Here is a 22,680-nt window from a genome sequence, read left to right as displayed (position 1 = left end):
CCAATCATCATGTCCTGTAGCTTCCCCAGTGGGGGCTGTGGTGGCCTGGCTGCACAAGTGGCTTGATTCTTCGCCCCCCTCTTTATCTGTGCCCTTTGCTATCTAGCTTTGCAGTACATTCTGTTCTACCCTTGACTCTGGGCTCAGGCATGTGACTTACTTTGCTAATGAGATGTTAGCAAATGGGATCTAAGAAAAACCTCATAAAAGCCCTTGCCTGTTTTCACTTCCCTCTCCTGCCCCTCTGCCATGGCTGTGAGGATATCTCTGGCCTAGCCTGATAAAGGTAAGACATGGAGATGAGCCGAGCACCCCCCCCCCCCAGTGGTCCCAGCCAAGGCCATCCCAAACCACTGACCCTGAGACACACAGGACCAAGAGCTGCAGACCCACAGATGACAACAGACGTATGAGTGAGTCCAGCCGAGTCCACAAGAGCCACCCAGCTAACCCAAAGATTCATGAGCTAAATAAACACTGCTTTAAACCACTGTGTTTGGGGTGGCGATATACAAGTCCCAGGCCACAACTTCCATCATTCCTACTGCCTTGGCTCAGGCCTTTGTCCTCCTGGGCCTGCAATAGTTTCTGTATCAGGCCAGGCTATGCTGTCAGACAAACATCCCCCAGGCTGCACAGGCTCAAGGCAGCAAGGTTTATTTTTCGCCCCTGTTCATATACAGCTTCGTCGGCAGAGGCCCCTGCTCACTGTAGCTCAGGGATACAGGCAGAGGCACTGTCATCTTACGTTGCAGCCATCTGAACACAAGGCTTCAAAGGTGGAGAGTGTGAATTGTACGCTGCTGCTTAAATGCGTCCCCCCAGATGTGACACCTATTTGCTCACTTTCCCCTGGCAAGATTGAGTTCCATGGTCATACCCAGAGAGGCATAGGGAGTGGGCCCTGGACTGTCCCCTGTAGTTTCTCACAGGGTTTCTCTGCTCCTGACCTTTCCCCATGCAGATCACATGGTGTCACTCTGCTGCTCTTAAACCTTCAATGGCTCCCTATGGCCCACAGGCTAACATCCAATCTTCGCATGGTTTTCAGTGGCCTTGGTGACCATCTGACCACTCCAGGCTCATTTCTTTCTTTTCTTTTTTTTTTTCTTAAACATCTTTATTGGAGTATAATTGATTTACAACAGTGTGCTAGTTCCTGCTGTATAACAAAGGGAATCAGCTATACATAAACATATATCCCCGTCCAGGCTCATTTCTTGCCCTGGGCCAGTGTGAAGGCTGGGCCCTAACCACTGAACAGCTGGCACTTCCCCGGGGACCCCAGCCCATTACTCTGTTGCTCACAGAGGTCATTCTGCCAGGAATGTCCCCGCTGCCCACCCCTCCCCCAGCCCTTGCCTGTCCGGCCATTACCCAGTCCCCCGGCCATTACCCAGTCCCCCGGCCATTACCCAGTCCCCCGTGAGAGACATCTGAGCACCATCTTCTCACAGATGCTGTTCCTGGCCTGTGGAAGCAACTGGTTCTCCTTTCTCGAGTACAGCGTGTTCCAAAAGTCTGAGCCCAGTTTTCTCCTTTAGGAACTTTTGAAGCATGAACAAACTTACAAAAACCGGCATTTGAAAGTTTACATTTCCCTTACATTCATTTCGCTTCCTGAGTTTGAAACAATAGACTTTAAATTTTTTATTTCAGTCCCTCTTATGGTAGATGGCCATGATGACTAAAACAACAAAATGAAAATTTAGGGAGCTCCCTGGTGGCCGAGTAGTTAGGATTCTGGGCTCTCACTGCCAGGACCTGGGTTCAATCCCTGTTCGGGGAACTGAGTTCCTGCAAGCTGTGTGGCACGGCCAAAAAGAAACAACAAAATTAAAGTTGAAAAACGTGTTGTTGTAGATTCAAATAGCTAAAATTTTAAATGATTAAAAAAATAAGTTTGTGGGGGCTTCCCTGGTGACGCAGTGGTTGAGAGTCCACCTGCCGATGCAGGGGACACTGGTTCGTGCCCCGGTACGGGAAGATCCCACATGCCGCGGAGCGGCTGGGCCCGTGAGCCATGGCCGCTGAGCCTGCACGTCCAGAGCCTGTGCTCCGCAACGGGAGAGGCCACAACAGCGAGAGGCCTGCGTACCCCAAAAAAAAAAAGTTTGTAAAACCAGAGACAGTGAAAAGATTACTGATTGCCAGGATTTGGGGGAGGGGTTAGGAGTGGGAGGGATGAAAAGCACAGGGGACTTCAGGGCAGTAGAACTATTCTGTGGGATACTGTAATGGTGGCCACAGGACATTACATTATGCATTTATCAAATCTCATAGAAGGTACAACATTAACAGTGAACCCTAACTTAAACTATGGACTTTAGTTAATAATAATGTATCAATATTGGTTCACCAATGACAACAAATATACCACACCAGTGCAAGATGTTAATAATAATGGGGGCAACGGGGTGGGGGCAATATATCAGAACTCTCTGAACTTTCTGAAAGCTTTTTTTCTGTACACCTAAAACTGCTCTAGAAACAAAATTTGTTTATACTTCTGAAATTATTAGAGCTTAAATCTGCACTGAGACTGGTGGGACACTGGGTATATTCTTTCGACAGCAGGGTTTCTCAACCTGGCTACACATTATAATCACCTGGGGTATTTTATGCGCCGGTTCTCCTCCTCCACGTCAATTAAATCAGAAACTCGTGCGTGGGGCCTGGGCCTATAAAGAGGTTCTGAACCCAGTTTCCAATGTGGGTAGGAGGTGTGTGTGGGGGGTTCCCCATGCCAACGAAAAATGCCCTGGACACCAGATGGGTGTCCTACAATTCAACAATTTTGATGCTATTGGAGTTAGCATCAGATTCCACAGGTTAAGGGCTCAATCTTACAAGACTGCCCTCCTCCCCACGATGCCAGTTGCAAGCCCAGGTTGTTACCTGTGCTTCTGACTGACTGACTGACTATAAGTCAGAGATACCCATGACCTCCTCCCGCTTTGGATTCAATTAATTTGCTAGAGTAGCTCACAGAAAATCAGAGAAATATTTTACTTACTAGATACCGGTTTATCCTAAAAGAATATAACTCAGGAACAGCCAGATGGAAGAGATGCACAGGGTAAGGCATGAGGAAAGAGCTCAGAGAGTCCAAGCCCTCTCCAGGGGCACCTCTCTCCCCAAATCTCCAAGTTTTCACCAAAACCTTTCCTTTTAATGGAGGCTTCATTACCCCGTCACGATTAAGTCATCAGCGATTGGTTCAGCCCCAAGCTGGGGAGGTGGGACTAAAAGTTCCAACCTTCCAATCGCTAGGTTGGTTCCCCTGGCAACAAGCCCCCATTCTTAAGTGAGGTCAATTAACATAACAAGAGACACCTTTATTGCTCTCCGCCCTTAGGAAATTCCAAGGATTTTAGGAGCTCTGTGCCAGACATGGGAAAAAAGACCAAATATATGTTTCTTATTATAAATCATAGTATCACAGCATGTTTAAAAAACTCCTCAGGGTTTCTAGCGATGGCACTACAGACTTCCATGGTTGGGATGGGTGAGATGGGTGAGGGCAGATGACACAGGAGTTTACAGCTCGTGTTCTGAAGTCAGATGACATGTGTTTAAATCCTGACTCTAATGAGCTGAATAACACTGGGCACGTCCCTTCTGGTCTCCAGCCTCAGCCTGTTCATCTGTAAAATGGGGATAATAAGAGCAATTTCCGCACCTGGAATTCCCTGACGGTCCAGTGGTTAGGACACGGCACTTTCAATGCCGTGGCCCAGGTTCGATCCCTGGTCAGGGAACTAAGAGCCCACAAGTCGCGAGGCACGGCCAAAAAAAAAAAAAAAAAAAAAGAGCAATTGTCCAATGATGTTGCTGTGGGGATAAAATAATTTCATTCATATTCATGCAAAGCACCAAGTACAGAGCAAAGGTCCAATACACAGTTGTATTTAAGTAAACTTGGGGTTGTAGGTGAGAGTTGCAGAGGTGAGATCCTGCACCCTTGTTTACAGATGAGGGAACTGAGGCCTAGAGAGAGAAAATTGTCCCTAATCACAGAGCAGGTTAGTGAATGAAACAAGACTAGCACCTGGGTCAAACAGGTTAAGAATTTAGATGGTGATCTAGCAGGACTGGAGCATCTTAAACACACTACAGGTGGTGAAAACGCTACCCTGTGAAATGCCCAGGAGATGCATGCAGCTCCGCAATGTACCACCAGGTGGCACTCCTACCCCATCTATGACCAAAGTCAGGACGTGGAAAAAAATTTAAGTTCTGGAGTAGAGAATTTCCACCTCTTCCCTTGGATCCAGCAAAAATATCTAACGAAGATATTAGATATCTAATATCAGTTATATATCAAGCGCCTGCAGTGTATACAGGCACTTGATATATAACTGAGTCGAATACACTGCAGGCGCTTGATATATAACTGAGTCGAAAAGTAAGGTTCAGATCCATTATATATGGAGAAGTTGACTGGTTTGCTGGTTAAGAACGTGGATTTTTGAATGCTAGCCGTCTGCGTTCAAATTCCAGCTCCCCATTTACCAGCTTTCAAATCTTTTCTTCATGCCTTAGTTTCCTCCCCTGTAAAATGGCAACGATAATATCGACTCCCTCAGAGGATTATTGTTGGAAGGATTAAATAAGTTAATATGAGTAAAACAAGTTTTTTGAAAATTCCTCACACATTTGTGCAGTATATAGGTGTTAGCAATTGTTAATTTCTTAAACAAACAGCTTTATTGATGGACAACTGATAAACAGACTGCACATATTTAAAGCGTACAGTTGATAAGTTTTGACTTATATATACTGTACCTGTGAAACCATCACCGCAATCAAGATAGTGAACACACAGATCATCCCCCAAAGTTTCCTCATGACCTTTGCAAACCTGCCCCTGATCCCTGCCGGCAGTCACTGCCCTGTTTCCTGCCTCCATAGATGAGTGTGGATTTTCTAGAATTTTTATCAGTGGAATCGTATGGTGTGTGCTCCTTTTCAGCTGGCTTCTTTCAGCATGTTTATTTCAGGTTCATCCACGTTGTTGAGTGCGTGAAGTTCATTTTTTCTGGCTTCGGTGAAGTATTTCATTGTACGAGTACACCACAGCTTGTTAATCCATTTACCTGTAGATGGACATTTGGATTGCTTCCAGCCTGCGGGTGTTACAAATAAAGCTGCTGTGAGCATTGTTGTATAAGACTTCATAATGACACACACTGTCATTTGTCTGGAGTAAACGCCTAGGAGTGGGATGGTAGGAAACTGGTGAAGTGTTCTCCAGAGTGGCTGTCCATCCCCACCTGCAGTGTCTGAGCATTTTAGTTGCCCCATATTCTTGTCAACAGCGAGTGTAACCCGTCTTTTGGGTTTTTGGCATTCTAATAGGTGTATAGTGGCATCTTATTGTGGTTTTAATTTGCATTTCCCTAGTGAGAAATTATGTTGCCATCTTTTCAGGTGTTCATTTGCCATCGGCATATCTTCTTTGCCAAAGTGTTCAAATTTTCAGCCCGTTTAAAAAAATTTTGGCTGCTTAAGTATTGAGTTTTGAGAATACTGTATATGTTCTGGATACAGGTTCCTTATCAGTTATATGTCTGGCAAATATTTCTCCTAGTCTGTGGCTTGAGATAGAAAATTCCCTTACGAATGTCTTTTGAAGAGCTGTTCTTAATTTTGATGAGGTCCAGTTTATCAAATTTTTTCTTTTACGTATTGTGTTTTAGAAAACATACCTAAGAAATCTGCCTTACACAAGGTCACAAATATTTTCTACCATGTTTCTTTCTAGAATTTTTATAGTTTTAGACCTTAAATTTAGGTCTATGACTCATTTGGAGTTCATTTTTTTGTATGTAATTTTTGTATATAGTGCAAGGTATGGGTTGAGATATATAGATATAGATATAGATATGTGTATATATATATATATATATATATATATCTCCAATTGTTCTGGCATCTTTTGTTGAAAATACTATTTTTTCTCCACACAATTAAATTTGTACCTTTGCTGAAAGTCAACTGAGCATGAATATGTGGATATATTTCTGAATTCTTTATTCAGAATAAGATCTTTGTCTGTCTTTGTGCCAATACCATACTGTAGCTTTATAGTAAGTCTTGAAGTCAGAGACCTCAAATCCTCCAACTTTGTTTTTCTTTTCAAAGTTGTTTTGGCTATTTAGGTCCTTTGAATTTCCATTTGAATTTTAGAATCAGTTAAATAATTTCTACCCCAAAAAGCCTGCTGGGATTTTGGTTGGATTTGCATTGAATCTAACCTTAAGTTTGGGAAGAACTGACCTCTTAACAATATTGAGTCTCCTAGTCCACACACATGATTTATCTCTCTATTTAGGTCCTTCTAGATTTCTCTCAGCACTATTCTATAGTTCTGTTTCTCGGTCTTTTTTTTTTTTCTCTGTTTCATTTTGGGTAGTCTCTGTTGCTCTCTCTTCAACTTCACTAATCTTTTCTTCTGCAGTATTTAATCTGCCTTATTATAGACTGAATGTTTGTGTTGCCCCACTCTGCACACCCCAATTCATATGTTGAAGCCCTAACCCCCAATGTGATGGTATTGGAAGGTGGGCCTTTGGGAGGTGATGAGGTCATGGAGAGGAGAGGGAGTCCTCATGATGGGATTAGTCTTTATAAGAGGAGACACTTAGCTTGCTCTCTCTCCACACAAGGAAAGGCCGTGTGGGAACACAGTGAGTGAGAAGGCGGCTGTCTTAAGCCAACTATAGAGACCTCACCAGAACCCGACCGTGCTGGCCCCAATCTTGGACTTTCAGCTTCCAGAACTGTGAGACATAAATTTCTGGTACTTATTTTGTGTCAGTTTATGGTATTTTGTATGGCAGCCTTGGTCGACTAAAACATACCTTTAATCTCATCTTGCACATTTTTCATCTCAGACATTGTGCTTTTCCTCTCCAGAAGTTCAATTCAGGTATTTTGTTTTGTTTTTTAATATCCTCCAAGTCTCCACTTAATGTGGCCAATTTTTCCTCTGTCTTCTTGAACACGCTGATGTAGTTGTCATAAGTTTTTCAATGTTCTTGTCTGCTAATTCTATTATCTGTATCACTTCTGGCTTGGGTTCATTAGATTGATCCACCCCCACCCCCACCCCCCATTATGGGTCTTAGTTTCCTCCTTCTTTGCAGTTTTTTCAATTGCGATCCAATTTTTTATTGGATGCCAGATATTGTGAATTTTACCCTACTGAGTGCTGAAAATGTTTGTATTTTTACAAATATTCTCGATTTCTTTCTGGGACACCAGCAAACAGACTGAAAACAATTTAGTCTTTGGGGTTCTGCTTTTAAGCTTTATTAGGCAGGACCAGAGAGGTAATGAGTCTGGGACTAATTTTGCCCTAATACTTAGGCGAATTTGACTTGATGCTGCATGGATGATGAAATCTACTGTGGTTGGTGGGATGGGGAACTATTCCCAGCCTGGGGGAGCTCTGGGATTGTTCCCTCTGATGCTTTGGGGTGGTTCTTCCCCAGCCCGGGGTCATTTCCTCACAGGTGTGCACTGATCCTTCTCTGCTGGACACCAAGGGAACCATCTGCAAGTCTACAGAGCTCTCTCTGGGCAGCTCCCTCCTCCTTCGAGCTCTGTCCTTCAGGGTCTAGACGCATTGGTGTCCCACCTGCCCGGCTTCCTTAACTGGAGACAGTCCCCCTCCCTGCACCATGGCCTGGAAACTCTGTCCAGGCAGTGAGCTGTGGTGGTTGGAGGACTCACCTCATTTGTTTCCCATCTCACAGGGAGGACTGTCCTTCATGCCTGATGTCCAGTGTCTTGAAAATCATCATTTCATATATTTTGAGTAGTTTCAGATGGGAGGGTACAGCTAATCCCTATTACCCAATCTTGGCGGGAAGTAGATGTCCTATCAGGTTATATATGTGAATATATTACATATATAGTATGCTACTTATACTATATATATTGCATATATTACATATATACTAAGAAAAATTACAGTTGACCCTTGAACAACATGGGTTTGAACTGCACATGTCCACTTATACCTGGATTTTTTTCAATAATAAATATAACATTTCTACACAATCTACAGTTGGTTGAGATGTGGAATGGTGGATAAGGGGGGCCGACTATAAATTATACTCAGATTTTCGGCCATGTTGAGGGTCGGCGCCCCTGCCCCCCACGTTGTTCCAGGGTCGACTGTGTATATATAGCAGTATGGAAGGCTTAATCAAAAAATAAAAGTCTCCCCCTGTGCCTCTGTTCCACTCCTGTCCTTGTCCAAAGGTAATCACTCAGGCACTGGTTCCTGTGTATCTTTCCAGAAGTGTTTGTTCATATACAATTACCTACATATCTGCTCAGGTGGTACCATAGGGTATATACTCTTCTATATCTTGCTTTCCTCACTTACATTGATACCTCAGAAATCTTTTCATATCGGCAAATACAGGCCTAACTTATTTTTATGCTGCAGAGTTCTCCATAGAATAGGTGTCGTATATTTTATTTAGCCATCCTGTACTGAGGGCCATTTGGTTAGCTGCACATTTTCCCTGCTACAATCAATGCAGCAGTGAGCACATATACGTGTGTTTTAGCACACATGTATGTGTGTATCCGCAGGTAGATTTCCAGAAAGATTGCTGAGTCGTTGGACACCAGCCAGGGCCAGTGCTCTAAGCACCAAAAAGATATCTTCCGAAATACAAAGTGAAAAAAAAAACCTATATTGTAGAATATAACTTCAGTTTTTGAATGATACAAACTGACACGGATGTTGAATTGAAAGCAGCTTCTTCCTGGATTTTTTTCTCTCTTTCCTGTGTGTGACCCTATTTTTCCAGTTTTCTAAGCACTGCTTTGGAGTCACCTCCAGTCACAGATTTTGGCTACGGGGAAGGACAAGTGACAGATTCCTATATACCTGCAGGGGGCGCCCAAGGAACGCTTGCTGACTTGTTGAGTCGATCGCTGCAGAAAGTTCTATCACTGGACAGCGCTGCTCCAGCCTTCACCTAAGACAGTCTCTCCAGGCCTTTCTTCTGCAGGCGGATGGATTTCACATTAAATTCACAGACGTGGAGCTGTCCCTTCACAGCCTGTGAAAGTCAGGCAGCCACACAACTACTGAGCCTGCGCGTCTGGAGCCTGTGCTCCGCCAACAAGAGAGGCTGCGATAGTGAGAGGCCCCCGCACCGCGATGAAGACTGGTCCCCCGCTGGCTGCAACTAGAGAAAGCCCTCTCACAGAAACGAAGACCCAACACAGAAAAAATTAATTAATTAATTAATAAACTCCTACCCCCAACTTCTAAAAAAAGTCAGGCAGCCATCTCAATGCTGCAGCTGCAGGCAGAGATGGCAATGAAATAGAGTTAGTAAGGGCTTCCCTGGTGGCGCAGTGGTTGAGAGTCCGCCTGCCGATACGGGGGACACGGGTTCGTGCCCCGGTCCGGGAAGATCCCACATGCCGCAGAGCGGCTGGGCCCGTGAGCCATGGCCGCTGAGCCTGCGCGTCCGGAGCCTGTGCTCCGCAACGGGAGAGGCCACAACAGTGAGAGGCCTGCGTACCGCAAAAAAAAAAAAATAGAGTTAATGCAATGCTGGGCCAGGGGTCCCCAATGATCGGGAGGCGGAGCTGGGGTGGAGGATTGCGAACCCCATTTCTGGGGTCAGTCGGGTCCCCTCTCCCCCATCTCCACAGCCTCTCCTAGTCCACTTCCCGTAGGGATTTCAGAAATTGAATGAGTTTTCCATCGGCCGGAAAGAGATTGAAAGAATCTCTTTTACAAGAGATTGAAAAAAACATCTTTTAGTGGTGGATGAGGGATCTCTAACCAGTGACGTGTGTAGTATATTCAACACCCAGAGTAGACAATTTTTTTTAACACCTTCTTCCTCTATACAATAATATTCCCAGTAATAATTATATTCCTGGTTACTTTCTTAGTTTTGATACAGTTGACAGATACAAAGATTACATTTCAATTTTAAAGATACTGAGTTCAGTAAAAGATTTCATGCATGAACTAAAACGTCCACGTTCCAAACAAAAATATTACACCTTGCAGGTCACACTCTGTTTCACTGCTTTACATCCTAGACACAAATAAAAACTCCCAGTGTCACATAGAATGACAGAATGGAAGCAGTCCATGTTCCGGTTTCATTTTCCCATCACGGCTAACCTTGTGTGTGCTAAGTCTACTGTCTGGATGCAGGGGTGCAAAGCACCCCAAGGGCTTGGAGACACTAACTGAGCCCAAAGAGAGAGTCAACAATTCCCAGGTGTTAGGAACTTACTGTCCAACCAAACATGTGTGGCCCAGCCTGTGTGTGTGGTGGCTGACTGTGTAGTTGAGAGTTCCTTGAATCAACTTCTATGGATAATACAATATTTATTTTAAAACTAAGTAATAAAATGTGCTGATTTACATTTTATTAAAACTCAACAGTAATCAAAACAGAATTACCATAGGGCCGAGCAATTCCACTCTTTGGTAACTATTCAAGAAAATTGAAAACTTATGTCCACACAAAAACTTGTACAGAAATGTTCACAGCAATATTATTCATAATAGCCAAAAAGTGGAAACAACCCAAATGTTCATCAACGGATGAATGGCTAAACGAAATGTGGTCTAGACATGTGATTGGGATAGTATTCAGCCATGAAAGGGAATGAAGTACGGACACCTGCTTCACCATGGATGAACCCTAAAAACTCCACTGCCCCATGCTTTGGAAGTCACTGCTCAGGAGTTCCCTAACAGTCACACACAAAGTATTTGAGTGTTTTCACTTTCTAAACTTTTAGAAGGTGATTCCTTGAGTCTTTTGGACTGAGCTGTCAGGTTTTACTATTCCTTTTTGCTGAGTTTTGGTTGAACCATGGCCAACTGTTTTGAATCTACCTTTCTCATTTAATGGCATCTGAAATTCTGTCACTTCATCTATCCATCCATCCATCCATCTACGCACCTAGCCATACACCCATCTACCTATCCATCTGTCCATCCATTTTTTTATTCATTTAACAAACCCAAATTGTGCACCTACTATACTCCAGGTATTATTCTAAGTGCTGTGGATACAAATATGAGCAAAAGCAAATAAGGTCCTTTCCCTCATAGGACTTGTTTCAGGACCCCACTACCCCAGGTGTGGTCTGTGGACCAGCCTCACCTGGGAGCTTGTAGGAAATGCAGCACCTCCAGCCCTGCCCCCAGCTCTACTCAATCAGAATATGCATTTTAACCCAATCCTCAGGTGAGTAGACACATTCACGTGTGAGAGGAGCAGATTGAAAGGACTAGATGGGGACTAGAGTCCAGGTGAGACACACACAGTATTGTTTTTAGAACTTAAAACAAATGCATCATAAATAAACAAGACCTTGGGAAAAGCAATGGTTCAGGAGATGCTCTGATTCACCCCCTTAACCCTGGGTCTTCACATTTGGACAATCCACAGCATGGTACTTTTGTTTGCCTTTCTTATCACCCGGTATTCTTTTACATTGCTCACTGTGGTGGACAGAATAATAGCCCCCCCCCACCCGAGACGTCCGTATTCTAATGCCAGGAACCTGTGGATATGTTACCTTACATGGTAAAGGGGCCTTTGCAGGTGTGACTAAGTTAAGGATCTCCAATGGGGAGATTACCATGGATTATCTGGGTGGGTCTGATGTGATTAGAAGGGTCCTGTAAGAAGGAAGCAGGAGGGTTGGGGGAGGGGGAGAGAAGATGCTAGCTGCTGGCTTTGAAGATGCGGGGAGAGGTCACAAGCCAAAGGATGCAGGCAGCTTCTGGAAGCTGGAAAGGGCAAGGAATCGGATTCTTTCCGGAACCTCCAGAAGGAACCAGCCCCCCTCCCACCTTGATTTGAGCCCCTTGAGGCTCATTTTGGAATTCTGACCTCGAGAGCTGTAAGAGAATACACCTGTGTAGTGTCAAGTCGTTAACTTTGTGGTGATTTGTGACAGCAGCCATAGGAAACCAATACACCACACTCACCTACGGCATGATTCCAGTTTCTTTTTTCTGAGGAAACATTGGTATATAACGTTATATTAGTTTCAGGTGTACAACCTAATAATTCAATATTTGTCTGCATTACAAAGTGATCACAGTAAGTCTAGTTACATGATTCCAAATTTAACAGAACGCTTTTTGATGATAACAATCATAGCGTTTCTCTAGGTAATTAGTGTGACTTTAGAAAACGTGGACATGGAGTCTGGCTTTTCCACTTCCTGGTAGGTAACCTTCGTGCCTCTTCTCTTGTGAAATGGGGAGGGGGGTGGGCTGAATCACGGTCTTCCCACTGTGCTCTGTGGAGCCCTAAGGACTTGGGGGAAGGGACCCCCTCCACCTCTGGCTCCCTCCAGCCAGAGCACCTTAGGGCTCTGTGTCACGTGCCCTGCTTCTGTGCAAGAGTTTATCTGAAGACAACCTTCCATATTAGAGTGTTTTAAAACCACTGCATTTAAAAAAACTTTATAATAAAATGTTGGCAGAAAAATAGAAACTCGACTTCACTGAGATGTTCTCTGAGCTCCCTGCCAGCCCCACTGCAAAGCACATCTACGGCTTTTATCTGGCTCTCCTTATCCTCAGGGGAAGTGGCACTACCTGAGTCATTTCCCAAGACTAGCTGTGTGCCCTTGGGCAAACAAATGCACCTCTCTGAGCCTCAGTTTGCCCCCCTGTAAAATGAGGGCTCGAATAACGCCACCTCCAGGCGTGAGCAAAAGGATTACATGAAATGATGTGGCAAAGTGTAGTCTAATAATAATAGTAACACCAATAACAACTGTTGATCACCCACTAGGTGCTAAGTACCTTGTTCTGCGTTTACTTGATTCTCACAGCGTCCGAGGGAGGCACAATCCTGGGCATTTTCCAGGCTGGGAGAGGGGATGGAGCTGGGATTCCACTCGAGGGAAAGGCCTCTTCTGCCCGGAGAACACTGAGCAGATTTCCTCACATGCAACCTTCCTGGCCATGGGAGCCCCTCAACCGCTGTCACTGACTCAGAGACTGACATTTCGTAAGCGGGTTGGAGTGGAGGCCAAGGCAGTGATCTGCAGATCTGATCAAGCCTCTCCCCTACTCTCCACACCTGTTAGCACAAGCTTGTGTGCCCCATGCACAGTGAGGCCAAACAAACCAAAACGCTGGAGTTTGGAGCAGAGAACGGTTTATTGCAGGGCCATGCAAGGAGACAGGTGGCTCAGGCCCCCCAAAAAACCCCGAGCTCTCCGAAAATTTTTGGCAAAGAATTTTTTCTTTTTGCGGTTCGCGGGCCTGTCACTGCCGCGGCCCCTGCCTCCACGGAGTACAGGCTCCGGACGCGCAGGCTCAGCGGCCATGGCTCACGGGCCCAGCCGCTCCGCAGCATGTGGAATTCTCCCGGACCGGGACACGAACCCGTGTCCCCTGCATGGGCAGGCGGACTCTCAACCACTGCGCCACCAGGGAAGCACTGGTCTGTGTTTTGATTGTGATGCTATGGCCCCAGCTGGGGCAAGTGAGCAGGGGTCCCAGTGAGGCCCCACCCCCCCAGGCTTTATGACAACAGTGTCGAGTCATAGAGGTTCTGCCCATCCCTCAGAGAAGCCTCTTCCCCTTCCTGTGGTGCCTTGGCCCCCTTAGGCACAGTTTTGCCCTAGCGGAGCTGATGGTGGAAGATGGAGTTTCTTGGAACCACTCAGACTGCCAGTTACTGTGGCCCCAAGAAAGCCTGTGGCATCAGCACGCTGCCCCCGGTTGCGCCAGCCCCGGTGAGCCAGGGGTGTTACCAGCCCTGTTACCTGCCTGGATACCGCTACCTGAACTCATGGAGACCCAGCCTCTTCTACAAGGTCTCCAACACCCAGACCTGCCTGGACGAGGGAGCCACGTGCCGCAGCGCCCTGCGGCCGCCCACCACCCTGCCGGCCGTCCGCTCAGCGCTCTTCTGTCGCTACAGGCCCCATGACTGGGACCAGTCCAACCAGCTGCAGATACACACGGCCGAGGCCTCGCGGCTGTGGGCCAGCCAACTGATGGGCGACTCCATGCGGCTCATGCAGAACAAGGACCAGCTGACGCGCCAGATGCAGGAGGGGACCTGCCGGAACCTGGGCCAGAGGCTGTCGGACATCGGCTTCTGGAAGTCGGAGCTGAGCTATGAGCTGGAGAGGCTTCTGAACGAGAACCACAGCCTGGATGAAGTCAAGAGGCGGCTGGAGTGCGCGGCCGAGGAACTGAACTGTCCACTGCAGGTGGGTGTGGGGTGAGGAGGGGGGGCCTGACGGCCGCTGGGATACCACGCCTGCAATGCAGCCCCCCACACTCTCCTTGAGCGAAGATCAAGGTGATGGGCGCCGTGCAGCTCAGTTTGAGCTGTATCATCATCTATAATCAGCTTTAAGCTAAAATTATATAAAATATATAACTTTTATTATAGATTATATAATTTTATATAATTATATAATTTTATTATATATTATATAAATTATATATATATATATATATATATAAAACTTAGTCAATTGACAATAATCCCAGTCCAATCAGGGTTCCTCAGACTGAATGGAATTTCCTTTTCTCCTTGGAGTTACATCAAAATCACAGGGATTTCATAAAGGCATCACAAGCCTGTGTGTTAGTGTATGTGATGGTCTTTAGAAGATGTGTTTCAAATAACTGCTCTATTTTTCTCTGTAGCCCTTAAGACCTGCTAACATACTGTACAATGTACTTCTTGTTTTGCTCTACACACTAGAATATAGGCACCATGAGGGCAGGGATTTGTCCGCTTTTTCACCAAGGACTGCTGTTCAGCTGTGGGGGACCAGTATGTCTATGCTGGTCCTCAATGAGCCGTGTCTGTGCTGACTGCCTGTCATCTAGACCAATGTTCTGAATGTCTTCCCATCCTGGCACTGTGTGTGGCACACAGCAGGCACTCAAGAAGTATTTGTTGAATAAATAACTGAATGTGGACATCCTCCACACTTTGGTTTCCCAGTCTCCAGCCATATCCTGGAGCAGTTAGGATAGCTTTAGGCTGCATGTAAACAGCTATCTGAGTACAGCAGCTCAGCCAAATAGGAATTTCATTTTCTGTTATGAGAATTCCAGAGGAAAAGAGAGGAGGATGCTGCACCCTCCACGTGATACCAGAAGGGACCCAGCCTCCTATCTGCTTGGCCATCCTTAACACGGGGCTTTTGTCCTACTACTTTCAAGGACGTTTCAGATCTCATATTGCAAACTCCCGCTTGCCAGGAGCATTTGGAAATTCTCAGTAGAGGCAGGAGGATGGGGTAGGGAAGGGGCAAAATGCCAACTGTGTCTGTCCCTTTTTATCAGGGAATATCAATTTTCCAGAAGGTCCATTATGTGAGTCCATTTTTAGCCCATTTGCCAGAACTCACATGGGCTCCCTGGGTGCAAAGGAGTCTGGGTAAGTGAGCATTTTTCACTGGGTCCTGGAGTGGACACTGGGTGAGGAACTGGTATTATCTGCCTTTGCTGTGGGAGATCATTGTGGCCACACGAGATGATGTTCTGCTGCTCCCTGGAGTGTGTGCGAATGCAGAACCCCTGCCTGCAAACCTCCTGCAGCCGCGCCTGCTCTGTGTCTGGCGTGGGGGCTTCTGTAGGAGAGGCCCTACCTCCATGTTTCCCCTGGAGGCAAGGCACAGGTTCTGACCACTATGGGATGGGGGTCCCTACTGTTTCCCTATGCCCCCATGTTCCCCCCTGGAAGGACAGTGGGCAGGGCTGCTGCTCAGAGACCCAAAGCAGAATCTGAAATCTAGCGCTCCTCCCCTCTCCCCGACTCTCTCCTCACTCCCCCAGCCTGTCTGGAAAGCCCAGCTCTGCCCCATCACGTGGCCCCCTGCGACAGCCACAAGGGGGCACAGGGACCAGAGGCATCTCACTTCCATCCACTTGTCTCCAACTCCAAGGTTACCACCTCATTCCAGGTGCCTCTCAATGGACAATGGTGACGGCCTCCTTCCTGGCCTCCTGACCTCTAGCCCCTCCAATGCATTTTCCAGACAGCAGCCAGAGGGATGGTTTTAAATATTAAACTAGATCTCTGCACCTCTCCGCTAAAACCCCCTCAATGGCTTCCTAATGCATCCTAGTTAACATCTGAGTTCCTTGTCACAGGCCCAATGGCTTCCTGTCTGCTGCTCCTCCTACCCCAGGGCCTTTGCACTGGCTGTTCCCTCTTCCTGGTGCATTATTCCCATTCATTTCTGCTGCTTCTCATAATTCAGGTCTCGGTCTGCCACCTCCTTAGAGAAGTCCTCCCTGACCACCCTGCTGGTTATTCCCCACCCACCCACAACTCCCTATTTTCATCACAGCCCTTATCACAGTCAGAAACGATTGAGTTTCTTTCTATGTTCATTTGTGTGTGTTCTCTCTCTTCTGTTAGAACTCCATAAGAGCAGGGACTGTTTAGTTCACTGCAGTGTCCCCAGTGTGACACAGAGAAGGGGGCAGTAAATTCTTGTGGCATCAAGTGCTCGCCCTCCTTTCTGAGTTCCCAGATACATTTGCATCCCAACACCGGATGCCGTGCTCCCCTGCCTCCTTCTCACTGCCGCTGCTCTTCGTGACATCACAGGCCAGTGACCCATCACAGTTCTTTGACAGTCTGCTGCTGCAGGAGCTCCACCGAGCAGCCACTCCCCTGGCTTCTGTTCTGCTCTGTTCATGTCCCCATGACGGTTATAAGGTCCATGTGGCAGGGTTGCCTGGATCTCACTTGGCCTATGTCACTTTCCAAAGCTCTTCCCCCATTTAGAGATCTCCAAAAAGGGTGTTCATATATATTCACAGGTAATTCTTATTGACAGTATTCTAAGCGCTTTACATTTGTCAAACTGACTTAACCAGCATGGCCAGCTTGAGATGTGCACCGATTTTGCACCCATCTACCATCTCAGCATCCCACAGCCCTCACTGATGGAGAAGGGGATGCAGAAGCCCACCCAAACGCACAGTGATGGGGCCACATGAAGCATCCAGGTTTCCCAGGAATGAAACAGACCACGGCAAAGGTAGATGTGAGTCAATTCTGCTCACGGTCTACATACAGCTGCAGGGAGAATACATGATTCCCTTCACCCCCTACAGGTGGCCCTGGAGTGTCTGTACCAGCGAGAGAAAAGGATCGGGATTGACTTGGTCCATGACAATGTGGAGAAAAATCTTATCCGGGTAAGATGCCCCCTGGGTCTGGCCAGCCCCCTGAGGGAGGAGGGAAGGCCAGCTGGTCAGAGAGGTTTCTGAGCTGCCTGTCAGGAGCAGAAGACACATGTGCCACCGCATGCAAAATTAGGGCTCAGAAAGCGTGGATGGGGGCCTAGGTTGCAATTTAGAAACAGTGAGGAAGGAGGTCATTTGACCCTCAGTCTTTTCCTCTCCAAAATGGGCATCATAATAGTAATACCAATAAATAACAAAAGTAACAGCCAGTGTTTGTTGAGCACCTGTTATATGCCACACACTGTATCACTTCATATGTATTATTTAATTCAATGATAAAATATGAATGTATCATATTTTATGATAAATAAAGGGTCTATGAATGAACCCTTGGTGCATAGTAGGTGCTGCATTTTCTTTTACTCTGGAAGTATATAAAAAGAAAGGACGGTAGGGCAAAGAATGTGCAGCTTCCACAGTCGACCCTCAGGTGCCTGGCCCGGGGATCATGCTGGTGGAGGCAGAAAATGGACCCCCACCCTGACATTTCACCTTGTGGGATGGAGGGTGGGCAGTGAGAGGTGAGGGGTGGAACACTGGCCTGGGAGGCAGGAGGCTGTGAGTTTCTAAGGGGCCTCACTCTTTCTGACATCTTTCATTGCAGGAAGTAGATTTGCTAAAATGTTGCCAAGAACAGATGAGAAAACTAGCTCAGAGGATTGACATCCAGATGCGGTAAGAGCTGCTTACTCTCCCTTTTCTTGGAGTTTTGTTTTGGGTCTCCCAGGTTTCAGGGGTCCCGCGTCTCCAGGTGGTTCTTTCGATCAGTGGTGTGCTGGTAAGCTTTTAACAACCAGCTCTCCAGGAAAAGAAAAAAGTCCTGGTCTGTCGCATTTGTCAGTTTCAGCGAGGTAAGTGCTACCACCATGGCTGATCTCAGTCTACCAATATGATGTTACTGAGATGCGCACTTGATTTTCATGAGTCAACACAGCATTGGTGGTTCTTGTTTGCAGTGAGAGCCTTGGCAAAAGAAATTGGCCTCACTGAGGCTCCTCTTAGCCTGTGGCTTCCCCATGCGAGTCCTGAACTTTGGGACATGGCAGAGAGGGGGTGGCATTGGGCATCAAGGTGAGGGGCCCGGGCCTCTCCAGAGGGGAGCTGGTGGACACCTTGAGCCACTGTTCCTTTTAGTCTTCAAAGGAATCAGCTTTTTGTTCTTGGAAGATTATGTAACTGGTATCATGACAAGGCAGGAGGCTCCCCCATAATTAAAGGGAGGCTTGAGTTTTACCGGGCTTGGGACCCATAGATGAGCCCTTGGCACCCAGCTCGCCCGGAGGCAGCAGCCTTCCCGCCTGGCCCTTGAGCTGGGCACTTGTCTTTAACACTTGCAGGCAGGCTGCTCTGCTGGTTTCTCCTTCTTGTTTACTCAGATATAGCTAACAAGACAGGCTGGCAACCTGGCCAGGGCTGCCCCTTCCCGCTGTGTGGAGGACGTAGGCAGCTTGCACGGGATGCTAAGGGGTAAGGAAGCTTGCAGATAGGCTCCGGGAGCTTGGTGCCCTGGTTTGTTCTTCCCCAGAAACAGCAGTCGCCCCTACCACACACACACACACACACACACACACACACACAGAGCAGCCCCTCAACTCCACTGAGGCTGTAAGAATGGGTGGCAGAGGTAGGAGAGAATTATCCTGTAAAAAGAAAATAAAGAGCATCCAGGACAGTGTTGAAAAGCTGCCTGCAGATCTAAGAGTGTGGTCAGGGGCAGATGAGTTGGGAAAACCCAGGGAGACATCAGAGGTGGAGAAAAGTGGAAATGAGATGCAAATGCAGCAGTGACTGAGGTGACAGTTGAATGGATGAAAGCACGGTTGAGTTCCATCATTACGTGCCTCTGTCTTGACTTCTGACATTCCGACCTACCACTTGGACTATGTTTGCCTAATATTCGTCTATACATTAATCCACTTAAAAAAACCCTTCGATACTTGTACTTAAACAGGAACGTTTTAACAAAGGGAGCTCTTTGGGCAAGCAAATGCCTTTATTGTATTTTTCTTGCCCTATGTTTACAGTCACCTATTTTTTGGCAAAAGAGCATGGTTTTCCATCTGTGGTTGATGTGGGGCTGTGACAAAACTTGGTGTTAGAGTGACGGGAGGGCTGAGGTTTGGGAAATGGGACAGTTTGAGCCGGAAGAGTGAACAAAAGCCCACACTTGAAATTGGGGAGCTGGACCCCAGAAGGGAAATCTTGAAACTGGGGTGGGTGGAGCGCTGCTTGTGCAGGAAAAGTAGAAAGATCAAGACGGCCTCATCAATTGGGAGACACAGAATGAGAGACACAGTGAGCTCTGATGTCAGAGGGAAAAAGAGACAGAAAGAGAAAGACCCGAAGCCATAAACAGAGAGAGATAAGTAGAGAGACAGAGGGACAGAGAGTTTCACAGACATGCCAGACAGAGAGCGAAATCAAGAGGTGAGAGAGATGAAGAGATGGAAAGGGACAGACACAGAGAAAGAGGAAAAGAGAGGAGGAGAGGCTGGGAGGAAAGCAGTGGAGGCAGTGTGGGTGGGGAGGGGATGAGAGTGGGTGGAAGGGACTCTCCTCTTTGCCAGGACCAGAGGCCCAGTCACCCTGGAGAGAGGCCCTTTGACCTTGGGCGGCGGCCCCTTTTCAGAGGACACCTGTCATCTTGCAGGGAGGAAGCTCTTGCTGCGGGGGCAGCCTAATTAACCTGGAAGTGGCCAGAACCTCATCAACAGGGCAGAACTCAGTGTGACCTTGCCCTTGGGGAAGCTCTGCCGATGACCTGCTAGGGTGGCCGCCCTGGCCCCGGACAGGGGATGGGCTGTTGACTCATGGTTTTCTAGGTGAGGCCTGAGGCCTGCATCTGCTCAGAGCTGTGTCCTCACCTCGCCAGGTGCCCCAGCAAAGCAGAAAAGGCTTTCCTGACTGGGCAGGAGCCAGGCTCAGGCTTTTCCTTGTGGGCTGACAGCAGGGCGAGTCTTGGCACTGGCCAGGCTCTCCATCTGGGGGAGATGGGGCCGTCGTCTCCCTCCCCAGGCCTCATTAGCCAGGGCCAGGAGGCTGGACCAGCTGACCTGGGATTCTGAGGCCCCCAGGTTCCCCTCTGATGCTCTGGCACGTTTCTCTTCTACATTCTGGTCTTTCTTCACACTCCACCTCATGAGGCAGGATGGGGTCCCATTTCCCCATGGCTCTGCCAATTCCAAAGGCCATAAGGGCCCCAGGATGGCTCTCCTTGCTCCAACATGACCCTCTGTGCATCCTGATGGGTGCAGACCCAGCATGAGGATTTAATTTCTTTGTTCCTAGCCTGTTTGAAACCTCTCACCAGCTTTCAGTATCCCTAGCAGAAAAAGAACGTGGCAGAAAGATAGAGACAGGCAGGGGAGAGGTAGAGAGAGACATACACTGAGGCCCCGAGACAGAGAGAAACCAAGCAAGAGGAGGCAGAAGGAGATAAAGATGAGAGAGACAGAGGGACAGAGACAGGGAGAGGAAGGGAGATGCCAATGCAAGGGACACGGATTCGAGCCCTGGTCCGGGAAGATCCCACATGCCGCAGAACAACTAAGCCCAAGCGCCACAACTACTGAGCCTGCGTGCCACAACTATGGAAACCCCATGCCTATAGCCCATGCTCTGCAACAAGAGAAGCCCCTGCAATGAGAAGCCTGCACACCGCAACGAAGAGTAGCCCCCACTCGCCGCAACTAGAGAAAGCTCGTGCATAACAATGAAGACCCAATGCAGCCAAAAATAAAATAAATTTAAAAATTTTTAAATTTTATAAAAAGAAAGTAAGAGAAAAACCAGAGCCTAATAATAATAAATAAATAAATAAATGGTACAAATGAACTTATTTACAAAACAGAAATAGAGTCACAGATGAAAAACAAACTTATGGTTACCAGGGGGGAAACGGAAGGAGGGATAAATTGGGAGATTGGGACTGACATATACACAGTGCTATATATAAACTAGATAACTAGTAAAGACCTACTGTATAGCACAGGGAACTCTTCTCAATACTCTGTAATGACCTATATGGGAAAGGAATTTTAAAAAGAGTGGATATATCTATATGTGTAACTGATTCACTTTGCTGTATAGCAGAAACTAATACAACATTGTAAATCATCTACACTCCAATAAAAATTTTTTAAAAATAATAAATTAAAAAAAAAAGACATCAAGGCAAAACTCCCAATCAATGCTTATGCGTCTTTAATTTCCTTTTTTCAACCAAAAAAGAAACAGAAAAAGTTTCAGGCTTAGAACCTACTGGAGACAACAGATTCTAGCTAGCATTCTGTTAGTGTTTACTTTGCATTTAGGTTTGGAAACAGTTACTGGTTTTCTTTTAAAGACAGTGATGTAGATTTTTCCTTTTGAAATACATTTATTTATTTATTTTTTAAACATCTTTATTGGAGTATAATTGCTTTACAATGGTGTGTTAGTTTCTGCTTTATAACAAAGTGAATCAGCCATACATATACATATATCCCCATATCTCCTCCCTCTTGCATCTCCCTCCCTCCCACCCTCCCTATCTCACCCCTCTAGGTGGTCACAAAGCACTGAGCTGATCTCCCTGTGCTATGTGGCTGCTTCCCACTAGCTATTTTACATTTGGTAGTGTATATATGTCCATACCACTCTCTCACTTCGTCCCAGCTTACCCTTCCCCCTCCCCATGTCCTCAAGTCCATTCTCTACGTCTGTGTCTTTATTCCTGTCTTGTCCCTAGGTTCTTCAGAACCATTTTTTTTTAGATTCCATATATATGTGTTAGCATACGGTATTTGTTTTTCTCTTTCTGACTTGCTTCACTCTGTATGACAGACTCTAGGTCCATCTACCTCACTACAAATAACTCAATTTTGTTTCTTTTTATGTTTGAGTAATATTCCATTGTATATATGTGCCATATCTTCTTTATCCATTCACCTGTCAGTGGACACTTAGGTTGCTTCCATGTCCTGATTATTGTAAATAGAGCTGCAATGAGCATTGTGGTACATGACTCTTTTTGAATTAGAAATACATTTATTTATGTATTTTATTTATTTATGATTGAAAAAAGAAAATTAGCAGGTAAATAATAGTACAGGTACTTTGGGAATATGGCAAGAATCATGAAAGTGGGTCTCCAATGTCTGGAGTCTTGGCACCCAGTGACATTTAAGTCTAAACTTCTCAGCCAAGATACCAGTCCTTCAGGCTCAAGTCCTGGCCCCACCCCATTGTGTTCTCCTCACCTGGCTCAGTCCCAGACTCCACCCACTCCCTGACTCCGCCCACTCCTTGACCCTGCCCAGGCCATGACTCTGCCCAGTCCCTGAATCTACCCAATTCCTGACCCTGCCCAGTCCATGACTCCATCCACTCCCTGACTCCACCCAATCCTTGACCCTGCCCAGTCCATGACT

At 46.6% G+C, this 22,680-nt stretch overlaps 1 protein-coding gene and 1 non-coding gene across 2 annotated transcripts in view; both read left to right on the top strand.

Annotated features, from left to right (window-relative positions):
* The first annotated feature begins 3,689 nt into the window (after nucleotides 1-3,689).
* On the top strand, nucleotides 3,690-3,761 carry TRNAE-UUC. The gene has a single exon. It is a non-coding gene; the product is annotated as a tRNA-Glu (tRNA).
* A 9,844-nt stretch (nucleotides 3,762-13,605) lies between these two features.
* The window catches only part of TEKT5 (tektin 5), a 38,908-nt gene continuing 29,833 nt past the window's right edge, over nucleotides 13,606-22,680 (top strand). The window contains exons 1-3 of the mRNA XM_029222068.1: nucleotides 13,606-14,259; nucleotides 17,138-17,221; nucleotides 17,874-17,944. Of these exons, the coding sequence (XP_029077901.1) occupies nucleotides 13,684-14,259; nucleotides 17,138-17,221; nucleotides 17,874-17,944 (731 nt within the window). The 5' untranslated portion in view covers nucleotides 13,606-13,683. The remainder of the gene's footprint in view (nucleotides 14,260-17,137; nucleotides 17,222-17,873; nucleotides 17,945-22,680) is intronic.

The sequence above is a fragment of the Monodon monoceros genome, unplaced genomic scaffold (genome assembly GCF_005190385.1).
Source record: "Monodon monoceros isolate NGI ecotype Baffin Bay Population unplaced genomic scaffold, NGI_Narwhal_1 Super_Scaffold_13, whole genome shotgun sequence".
NCBI lineage: Eukaryota > Metazoa > Chordata > Mammalia > Artiodactyla > Monodontidae > Monodon > Monodon monoceros.
This window is presented reverse-complemented; position numbering and strand designations above follow the sequence as displayed.